The 10,670-nt window shown below is 52.0% G+C and overlaps 1 protein-coding gene across 5 annotated transcripts; it reads right to left on the bottom strand.

Moving 5' to 3' along the window:
* Nucleotide 1: 1 nt before the first annotated feature.
* Nucleotides 2-10,084, bottom strand: MCRS1 (microspherule protein 1). Of its 5 annotated transcripts, none has more exons than XM_066257922.1 (15): nucleotides 9,903-9,920; nucleotides 8,634-8,753; nucleotides 7,985-8,123; nucleotides 7,481-7,619; nucleotides 6,727-6,885; nucleotides 6,476-6,585; nucleotides 5,155-5,263; nucleotides 4,730-4,868; nucleotides 1,888-1,963; nucleotides 1,643-1,671; nucleotides 1,432-1,524; nucleotides 1,152-1,234; nucleotides 909-996; nucleotides 518-675; nucleotides 2-449 (listed from the first exon to the last, which is right to left on the bottom strand). In XM_066257922.1, exons 2-15 carry the CDS (start codon nucleotides 8,641-8,643, stop codon nucleotides 276-278), a joined length of 1,506 nt encoding a protein of 501 aa, XP_066114019.1. In that variant the 5' UTR covers nucleotides 8,644-8,753; nucleotides 9,903-9,920; the 3' UTR covers nucleotides 2-275. The 5 variants fall into 5 exon arrangements, with proteins under 5 accessions (XP_066114019.1, XP_066114021.1, XP_066114020.1 ...); XM_066257924.1 differs by having other exon boundaries at nucleotides 2-427; nucleotides 548-675; XM_066257923.1 differs by having other exon boundaries at nucleotides 6,509-6,585.
* Between the last annotated feature and the right edge of the window lie 586 nt (nucleotides 10,085-10,670).

Genomic DNA, 10,670 nt, shown 5'->3' with positions numbered 1-10,670 from the left:
CTTTGGAACTCAGTGCTTTTTATTTACAAAAGAAAACTAATAAAGGAAAAGTCTGAAGCTAATCAGCTGGATACACGGGGTGAAGGTAGGAACTGGGGAGAGGGGAGTGTGGTCTGCAGAGAGGAGGAGGGCTCTGGCTCTAAGGAAGCTGCAGGGTCCCAGCCTCTAGGGGCTTCCTGAGGGCTTGCCCCGCCCCCTGCAGAGGCTCAGATCAACAGGCCGTTTGTGTCTCCAGCTGCCCACTCTGGTTTTACCTGGAACCTGAGTTTCCAGCTCTAGGAACCTGAAATGGCAGGGGAAACTGAGGCCAGAGAGAGCCCATGGGTCTTTCCACCACTCCTCACTGTGGCGTGATCTTGGCAGCCTCGGCCCGGATGAGGGCAATGAGGTCCTGATTGATGAGGAAGACGAATCGCAGGCTGGCAATCTGTGGACAGGAGAGAGGGTGGCTGAGGACAGAGGTGGGACTGCAAGCTGGACCCACATACTGGCTCATCACATCCCAAGCAGGTCTCACTGTGGCCTCTGCACCTCCCTCCCAGCTCACTTCCACCACAGAGTTGTTGCTGAGGCGCCATTTGGAGCCACACAGCACGGGCCGTCCATCGATGTAGATGGGACGCCGACCCTCATTGGCGATGAAGAAATCACCGTTGTTTTTCAACTTGATGACACCTACGGGAATAGAGAAGAAAAAGATGAGGGAGTGGAGGAAGGCCAGAAAAGAGCCCAAAGCCCCTGTGTACCTCTCTGCTTCCTAGGGACAAGCTAGAAGACACCCAGGACTCCCAAGTTAGAGATCTTGAAATGACAGCTCATCCACGAGAGTTCCCACTGAGACTAAGCCCCAGGGCTAGAGGGCAGCAAGAAGCTAAGGGGGACATCCTTGCACTGCTTCCCGCTGGTACCTTGCTTCCGGGAGATCTTCCAGGCTGGACCCTCCAGAGACAGGTCCACGTCAATCTGGTTATCCTTGGTTGCCCTCCCCAGGGTGATCTGGGGAAATGGGGCAGGTAAGGGCTGGCAGCTGAGAACTGGGGAAGGGGTCCAGGGAATGGTGAGAATCAGGGACCAGACATAGAAAGTGAGGGGAAGACTGGCAGAGGGAAACTTAGGGGGAATGGGAATGGGCTGGGCTGGGCCTGCCTCACCTCTCTCGAGCGCATCAGGTACCGCACCATGCGGCCCCGCAGCACTGCCAGCGTCTGGTTGTCAAAGTCTGGAGAGCTCATGCCTGGTAGAGGAGAAATTCATGTGCAGGACAGCCCATCCTTCAGGGCTATGGGGAAGAAGGCAAGGAGCCAGAGCAAGATCTATTGGGGAAAGGAGTTGGGGCTGGGAAAGGACCGTGTACCCAGCTAGGCAAACGAGGGGGCCCAGGATAGTGTGAAGAGTTGAAGTGTGTACCTTCTGGTCCCCTGGCCTCCTCACCTGTGATGCTATCTACTAGCACCTGCCACTTATGCAATTCCTGTTCCAGCTGCCGAATCTCTCGCTTTTGCCGCCGGTCAGCCACTGTCAGCTCTGGGGTGAGGCGGGGTGGTAAGGAAGAACGCTCCAAAGTCACCAGCACCTTGTACTGGTCCTCTCTGTTCTGGCAGGAGCTTCCACCCCCTCACCATCCCTACTAGGGCACACTCACCATGCTCCAGGACCTCATCTCGCATGTCCCTGGGAGGTGAGAAGGATGAATGAGGTTCTACTTCCAGCTCACCTGCCATCACCACCACCAGGTGCTCCTCAGCTCATTAAGACCTCCCTCAGCCCCTTAGCAGAGTGGCCTAGCAGGCAGCTTCTCTGACTTAAAGTAGGGCAGGTAACCTGGGCACTCTGTCCCCCGGGAGGCACTCAGCTCTCTGCACCCTGCCTGTGGTCCCAGCCACTCACTTGAGCTTACTGTCATCAATGAGGTCCTCTGCGTCAGAGAAGTTCAGTACCTGGTCCCCCTTGGGCAGAGGCTGCACTGAACAAAGGATGAAGGAAAGGTGAGTGCCAATGCTATGACCCAACCTCAAGCTGCTGAGTCGACCACTGACTAAGGGGCACACTGTAAAGACTGAGCTCATGGGATCAGCTTCATGCTAAAATGAACAGAAGTTAATCCAATATAAGTAATGGAGTGCATGCCACATTAGGGTGCACGCTAATTTGGCAAAGCATGCTCAGGATTAACAGAAAGCAGGTGTTTCTATAAAGGGAAGGGAAGTTGACCTTTTTTTTTTTTTTTTTTTTTTTTTTGTATTTTTCTGAAGCTGGAAACGGGGAGGCAGTCAGACAGACTCCCACATGCACTTGACTAGGATCCACCCGGCATGCCCACCAGGGGGCAATGCTCTGCCCATCCAGGGCGTCGCTCTGTTGTGACCAGAGCCACTCTAGCGCCTGAGGCAGAGGCCACGGAGCCATCCCCAGCGCCCAGGCCATCTTTGCTCCAATGGAGCCTTGGCTGCAGGAAGGGAAGAGAGACAGAGAGGAAGGAGAGGGGGAGGGGTGGAGAAGCAGATGGGCACTTCTCCTGTGTGCCCTGGCCGGGACTCGAACCTGGGACTTCCACACGCCAGGCCGACACTCTACCACTGAACCAACCAACCAGGGCCAGGAAGTTGACCTTTCATGTGGGCTTTGCAGTATGCAAAGAGCTCTCACACAGCCTTTGACTGAGTAAGGAAACAACTACTAATAGCTCCATTTTACAGATGAGGAAACAGATACAGGAGGGAAGGTTCAACTATGTGATTCTAGTTTAGGACAGAGCCAACATTCAAGCCCTGCTTTCCCGATTCCAAACCCCAAAACCAGAAGTACCACATGCTCCTGAACATTTTCTGCCATGCCTGCGAGGGGGTAAGAGGCACATGCCCACTTACAAAGATGTGCTAACAGGAGCTACCCCACCTTAACCAGTGTTTTTTAAACTGTGGGTCATAATGTGTTAATAGGTCATAAAATTTGTTTTTTTTAAGCAAGAGGAGAAGACAGTGAGATGCGCCCGTGTGGAGCCATCTTTAGCACTGAGGCCGATGCACCTTGCACCCGCCTGGGGCCATGCTCAAACCAGCTGAGCCACTGGCTGCAGGAGCTGAAGACAGAGAGACAGGAAGGGGAGCGGGAAAGAAGTAGGCGGTCACTTCTGTGTGCCCTGACATAAAAAGGCTCTTGAAGAAAAAAAAAAAAAAAACACCTTTAAGCTAACAAGTTTACACAAAATAACTTTCAAAACAGTGACAAAGGAACTAGTTATAACAGCAAAAATAAACTTTATCCAGTGTCCGTTCTCTCTGTGGGAATTCACATTTGAGCTTGAGGAAGCAGCAGACTTGGAAGCTACAGGAATAAAGTGGGCTGCCTGCTGGGTACTATACTCAGACATCCTTAGAAAACAAAGACAGATCTCTTCAGCCTTCTGGCTAAGGTTAAATGTAACAAAGAAAGATGAGACCTCCCCCTGATAAGATTTCCGAAAATCCTCTTGTAGAAATACTTTTAAAAAGTGAGAGCTGCAGGACCCAGATGGTAAAGTGAAAGGCATGGCCAAAGCTTCCTTTGACAACAATGTGAACAATTTAGAAGGCGATGGGTAACAGTATTTAGGAAGTAAGAGCAGTGTGTACTATATTACGAAAGTTTGACCCTGAAGCCCGAATCTAACTGAAGTGTTTTTTTTTAAAAGATATTATTTTATTTTATTATATTTTTAAACATTTATTGATTTTTAGAGATGTGGGGGGTGGAGAAGCTGGAAGCATCAGCTCACAGCAGTTGCTTTCTGTATGTGCCTTGACTTGGCAAGCCCAGGGTTTTGAACAGGCGACCTCAGCATTTCAGGTCAACTCTTTATCCACTGCACCACCACCAGTCAGGCGTAACAAGTGTTCTTGCAGTTTAATCGGACTGCTTTCCTGATCCTTGACTAGGAGAGCGAGTTTCGCTGGGGAGAGAAGAGATGAAGCAGGAGCGTTCTGGCCCTTGGGAAGGACAAACGGACTGGGTGGGAAATCCTTGTGGGGAGTTCTGAATGGCCCACAGGCAGTGTAAGGGCACTCACTGTTGTGGCAGGAGAGGCAGAGACAGGAAGGTGAAAAGAGGGAAAGACAGAAAGACCTAGAAAAGGAATCATCTCTTGGGTGGGAAATGAGGAAGGGTGAGTGGTAAGAGGGATGGTGCACACTTTGCTCATGCTTGAATGTTATTCATAAAGAATATACAACATGCCTGACCTGTGGTGGCACAGTGGATAAAGCGTCGACCTGGAAATGCTGAGGTCGCCGGTTCAAAACCCTGGGCTTGCCTGGTCAAGGCACATATGGGAGTTGATGCTTCCAGCTCCTCCCCCCTTCTCTCTCTCTGTCTCTCTCTCTCTCTCTGTCTCTCCCTCTCCTCTCTAAAATGAATAAATAAAAAATAAAAAAAATTTAAAACAAAAGAAATATACAACATATTATTTATGTAATTATAAAATGTCTAAACAAAATCCAGAAGAGATAAAACAACTCTGCCAGTTAAGACGTTTGCCCAGGAATCCCTGCATGGCTACCCTTACCATGGAGCTGTAGACCATTCCAGCTACTTTCCCTCCCTCTAGAAGGAAGTGGTTTTTGCTGCAAAGAGAGGCGAACCAGACACGGGGGGGCCACTGAGGTATTTATTACAGGGCACTGAGGGCAGCCTGCCCAGATCATGTCACAAATAAACATGCACACCCACTGTGCCAGCTCCTGGGGCCAGTTACCTGTCTGGTCCTCCAGCAGGTAATACTGCTTCATGAGCTGCCAGTGGGCCTGCAGAGCCTTGGCAGTACGGGCCAGGTAGAAGGCATCAGGGTGTCTGTGCAGCAGGTCCTGGAAGGTCTCCAAGGTGGGCTGGCTAGTCTGGAGGGCAAGAAGTGTGCTCTAGGCACCTGGGTTTTCTCACTCCCGCCTCTGCCTTACCACCCCACCCTTACCTCCTGCCCATTCCCACCAGGAGCTGGAAGAAGCAACAGCTATAGCTGCCTAGGGAGCCAGGCTTGGCTCTTCCTGAGTACCATGTCCACCAAGGGTGTGTGTACGTACACGGAGATGTTTCCAGGCAATGGGGCCTTGCCACATCAGTTTTCCAGGTAGTCCAGCTGCCACCCTGCCTAGACCCTTCATCAACCTTACCCCTCACCCTTACCGATCCCACTTTGCTCAGCAGCTGTTCCTCAGCCTTGCTAAACAGAGCTTTGCTCTGGATGGCAGCAATGGCCTCTGGGTGCAGCTGCCTCATGGCCTGGCAGGCCAGCCTAGGCAGAAAGGAGACAAAGTCAGGGTAAGACTGAAGAGAAGGTGTCAAGCAATCCGAGGTTCCTATTTCCCCCAAAGTCTGCAGGTCTTTGAGATGTAGAACAAAAGGCCAGGCCCTCAATAGGAAAAGCCCAAGGCTTAGCACGGCATCTGTGGCCTCATGGGTTAGTCCAAAACATGAACAGGCAGCTCAGGAAATGAGTCTCTATGTTGAATGCCGTAAAGCAGTGGTCCCCAACCTTTTTTGGGCCACGGACCAGTTTAATGTCAGAAAATATTTTCACGGACCGGCCTTTAAGGTGGAACGGGTAAATGTATCACGTGACTGAGACAAGCGTCAAGAGTGAGTCTCAGATGGATGTAACAGGAAATCTGGTCATTTTTAAAAAATAAAACATCGTTCAGACTTAAATATAAGTAAGACGGAAATAATGTAAGTTATTTATTCTTTCTCTGTGGACCGGTACCAAATGGCCCACGGACCAGTACTGGTCCACGGCCCGGGGGTTGGGGACCACTGCTGTAAAGAGATTCAAAGGCACAGCCCCCTACAGGCCAGTCCTGAAGGAGATCCTGAGCCCAGCTGAGGCTCTCTCCCCAGGATCTTTGTCCTTCTCGTCCAAAGCTGCCACCCACTAGCCACTGCCCAGCACCTCTTCTCTCGCACGCCGAGCCCTGCCTGTTTCCTGGTATATCAGGGACATGGCCAAAGCTTAAACAATGTTAGGGGTATGGAGTAGAAGACAAGTGTTAAGCATCCAACCAAATTTGGATGACATTAAATGAGGTGATTGAGGAAAGAGTATGTGGTGTGTGTGGACAAGTTTATTTGTAATTTAGGCTGCTAGAGCTGGAAAGAATTGTGGGAGGGCTGTGTGGAACGGCTGAGAGGTGACTTGCCCCAAACCACAGTGCACACAGTGGTGGAATCAGGGCTCCTGGCACTCATTTAGGTGTTTTCTCCTATGCTGTTTCCTTGGCTTGCAATCTCCTTGTCTCTGGTATCAAGCCAGAACTAGCAGGGTTAGCAGCAGGAAGAAGATCCCCTCCCCAGACTGGCAGGTCTTGGTATTATCCCAGGGGATGCAAGGGCCCAGGAACCCTGCCTCCTAGACCCCCTCCTTGGGCCCTGATACAACTGTCTTTGTTCCAGGGGCCAAACTCTGGTGGTATCCCCAGTACTTCTTTACTAATGGACCAGCCCCACTCACTTGGAGATGACAGGATCATACAGCAGGGCGTACCAGCGCTCCTGGACTTCCCGAAGAGTGAAGCGGCAGCTGAATTTCACACCCAGGTGGACAGATGTCAGGTCGTTGGTCTGCAAGGCTCAGAGGGGTTTGTTTCAGCCTTAGCATTGTAAAGAACCCTCCCCTTGCCATCCACAGGGCATTACTGGGCTAGTTGGGGGACAACTGGAGGCTGGGGGGAGCGACACGAAAACTGTGGTGGGAAGCACTACCTGCAGCACAGCATTGATGAGCAGAAGGTCATCTGCAGGCTTCCAGCGGCCCAGATCCTTGGTTACCTGAAGTGGCTGTTTGCTCTTCTTCACACGCTTGGTGAGTCCGGGGTTGGGGGCAGGGCTGGGTGGCACAGGAGTGCTGGGGGCCTTGGACACCTAGGCAGAAGACAGGAATACAATGAGCTCAAAGCCATCATCAGGGGAGCTGGGTCTTCAGGCCCAGAGCTTCACATATTACGTGACAACCCCAGCCCTACTCAACAATAAGCGCAGACAGGGAGCTCAGCTTTCTAACCCCCACTCCCACCAGAGTACTTCTACATAGTCCTTCACCATATGAGGTCTTCTCTTTGCTGGTGGCACCCCCAACCCGAGTGGAGGGTGGGTGGAGGATACCAGGAAAACACTTGCTGGTACAGTGTCTGGGGCCAAAGCAATGCCACCTGGGTGTTATTTTTACACCCAGCAATGCTGGGAACAGGCTGTCTGCTCCCAAAATAGATGCACACTCCATGCCACCCACACAGAATGTGATACAGGATGCACTGAAGGGTGGGGAGTGGAGCAAGAAAGATGAAGTAGGAAGAGATGGGCTCCCAATAAGGAGGCATCTAAGGCTGGGGTTGGGGCAATATGGGGCTCTCACAGCCTCCTCTGAAGAACTCTTGCCAGTTGACAGGTTGTGGGGAAACACAAAATCTGACGCTGGACCCCATCTCTTCCCTCCCCACAACATCTCTCAATCTCTCACCTTCTTCTTCTCACTAGAGGAGGGTTCACTTCCAGAACAGCGCCCTGGTTCCACTCCACTGGCCCCCTTCGCCCGAGTAGAGGACTTAGCCAGGCTGCTCTCCACCAGCTCATCATCAAATTTCTTCCTCTTGATAAACCTGTGGAGACTCCTACCCAGTGAGCAATCCTTGACCCCTCCCCAGTACCCACTCACACATACCATACCTCTAGAACAGAGCAGGTTCCCAGCAGGGCGCTAACTACTTCTGATCAGTGGTCAAGAAATGAAACTGTGATGCCCCACCACTCTGAGACACAAGGGTATTGCATCACAAACATTTCATGTCAAAGACCTAAGATCTCACTCCCCTACCCTCAGTCAGGGATTTAGTATGGACAGGAAAACCACAAGGTTCTGCCAACCCTTAGGTCTCTAAGGTCTCAGGCAGTCATTCTCAATAGGGGTAAAGGCATGCAGTACCTTATGCCCCTGCCTTTTCCTGGCCCTCCGAACGCTTACTACCTGGAGGAGCTTCTCCGTTTAGGGATGGTGCCCAAGGCCTGTGAGGAGGCTCGCTTCTGCCCTGCCAGTGACTCCTCATCCTCTGAGCGGCTAGCAGTGCCTGATGCCATCAAGGATGAATCTAGCAGCCCCTGAGAATCTAGAAAAAGAGAAGTAATTAACTCAGGCCTCCTAAGTGCCTAGCAAAGCCCTGAGCCTCTGCTCATAGGTCTTTTTCTCAGTCTTCCTCTTCCTCTACCACCCCTCTCAGGCCCTCACCTGCTTCCTTAACACTTGAGATTTTAAGGTGGTAATTCCTTGGCCATTTGGGCTCAGACCTGGCCCAGACCTTCCACGCTGGGCAGTTCTCTCGGTGCCACATGTCATGTCCTGCAGCACATGGTGCTCAGGGCAGAGTGGTGATGCCAACATACCCGGCTCTGAGCATAACTGCTCCCTCTGCCATCAAAATGCAGCCATGCCAAAGAGCAGCAGCTCAACAGCAAGTCAGTCAATTGTGGGCCTCTGCTGAGAGGTACATAGGTGGCGCTGGCCCAGGGGGAGGTGGCAATGCCCAGCCAGGACCGAAACACTTAAGTGCCAGGCATGGGGTGGAATCAGCAGATGCTTGGTGCCCTAACGTTTGGGGGTTGGCCTGGCCTCATATTACCTTTGTCCATCCTCTTAGAGTCCCAAAGCCACAGGTTCCAAACCACACGGCTAGGCAGAAGGATCCCACAGGCTCATGCAAGGGTTCTGACCAGCTGAGCGTAGAGGCTGAGAGGAGATTCTGCAAAGGAGAAATGAGGCTTCCTGAGACCCAGGATTCTAACCGGCCAGACTCACCTCTTTATACTGTAACAGGTCCCCCAAGACCCCATAAGCTAAGGAAGACACAAGCCTCTCTTTTGCCAAAATGACCCTCATAAATCAGTATAAATCAGACCTTCTGGAGGCCACTGGCATCTTTGAGAATATACTAAAAGCTATGGACCCCAGAAATATTACAAACGTAATTTTTCTAAATATTAGGCAGTTGATGGACCCCACTAATTCTACTGATAACCCTTAGGTTAACACAGCCTTGATATAAACTAGCAGGAAACAAGGATTTCTTGGCTCACTTTTTTCTTTCCATCAGCTGGTTATTCAGGTCAAAAGCACCACCCCTTTCCCTCCTAGGCCAAATAAGTGAAAAAGATAGAATTCCAACCAGTCCATCTCCCCACCCCCCACCTAAATCTTCAGTTGAAGATTTAGTGGGTGGTACCTGGGGAAAACTAAAACACAGTTTGGAAACTGCTTGTACATCAACTGCCCCCGGCAGAACTCAGGTACTGGGGACTCGAGGAGGCGCACCGCTTGCGGTCCCGCTCCTGCCCAGGGCTGCTCTTCCCGCAGCGTTCCGGCCCAGTCCCCAGGTGTGCTGTCACGCGGTCCCATTGAATACGGCTGGGAATCTTGACACCTGGGGAGAGGGCGAAGGACCCCGGTTCCACGGACCGACTGAGGCAGGGTCAGCGCTCCCTTCCTTCCCCAGCCCTCGACTCATTCTCCCTCGGGTGTACATCAAGGTGGGGATTAATCCAGGTCTGATTCAGGGGCTCGGGATAAGCGTGATGATGTAACTCAAAAGCAAAGCATAGAGAGAACCCCGATGCTCTCGCAGCCTTGGTTTAAGCCCCATGGGCTGGTGGCGGGGAAAAGGGTACAACTCCCGGGCCAACGCTCACCCCACTTTCGGCAAACCAACTGTGCGCATGCGTATCATCGCGGACTCGATTCTGGCCGGGTCCTGCCCACGCATGCGCAGATTTTCGGGGCGCTACCGGGGCGGAGCCCCAAACCTGCGGGGGTCGTCCCTGGACGTACTCTGGGAAATTCCATTTGACCCCCCAACTCCCCTCAGAAGTCTCAGAGGCAAACCGCGAAGTCTCACCATTCCTACGCTGCCAGCTCCAACAATTTTTCTGCGGCGACAGCAGCTGCCGCAGGGCCAAAGCCAGTTTCCGTGAGGCACGTCTACTTCCGGGCCTACAAACTAGGGATTGAACAATCCCTTCCGGTTCGCGCGAGAACGAGAGTGAAGGGGGTGTGGTCATGGCTGCGGAGGTATCGCTATTTTGCTAACAGGTAAAATTAAAGTCTTTCCCAATAGGGAAACGTCAGGGATTATAGGCACCAAAGAGGTTACCCTACTGAGGGGAACGAGTGAAAAGCGAGAGGCAAGATTTGGGAGGGGATACGTGAGGGGCGAGACCAAGAAGAAGGAGGTGGGGCGACGCTGGGAGGGGAGGGGAGGGGCGGGCCTCAGGATGGGGTGTGCCCCAGCTGCGGGCAAGATAGTGTCCCAGGACCATTTATGCATTGTTTGTTTCAACCAGAGGTTTTTTGTTTTTTTTTTAATTTTTTATTTTATTTATTCATTTTAGAGAGGAGAGAGAGAGAGAGAGAAGAAAGAGACAGGGGGGAGGAGCTGGAAGCATCAACTCCCATATGTGCCTTGACCAGGCAAGCCCAGGGTTTCGAACCAGCGACCTCAGCATTTCCAGGTCGACGCTTTATCCACTGCGCCACCACAAGTCAGATCATCAACCAGAGGTTTTAAGTGAACTGTTCTGTGTCAGGCCCTGTGCTAGGCACGTGACGAGAAGAGATGTTGAGGGGCTCGCCAAAGAGATGTAGCGTACAGAGGGGGCAGGGAAGA

This window comes from Saccopteryx bilineata, chromosome 2, assembly GCF_036850765.1.
Source record: "Saccopteryx bilineata isolate mSacBil1 chromosome 2, mSacBil1_pri_phased_curated, whole genome shotgun sequence".
Taxonomy (NCBI): Eukaryota; Metazoa; Chordata; class Mammalia; order Chiroptera; family Emballonuridae; genus Saccopteryx; species Saccopteryx bilineata.
Note: the sequence above shows the minus strand (reverse complement) of the source record. Positions and strands in the feature narration are given on the sequence as shown.

Excerpts from the sequence above, each read along its gene's own strand:
- MCRS1 (XM_066257926.1), bottom strand. The coding sequence starts at position 10,065 with ATGACCACACCCCCTTCACTCTCGTTCTCGCGCGAACCGGAAGGGATT. Across the intron at positions 8,124-9,902 it reads GAGCTGGCAGCGTAGGAATG|ATTCTCAGGGGCTGCTAGAT; the intron begins GTGAGACTTCGC and ends CTCTTTTTCTAG. Across the intron at positions 6,886-7,480 it reads CCTCTAGTGAGAAGAAGAAG|GTGTCCAAGGCCCCCAGCAC; the intron begins GTGAGAGATTGA and ends TCTTCTGCCTAG.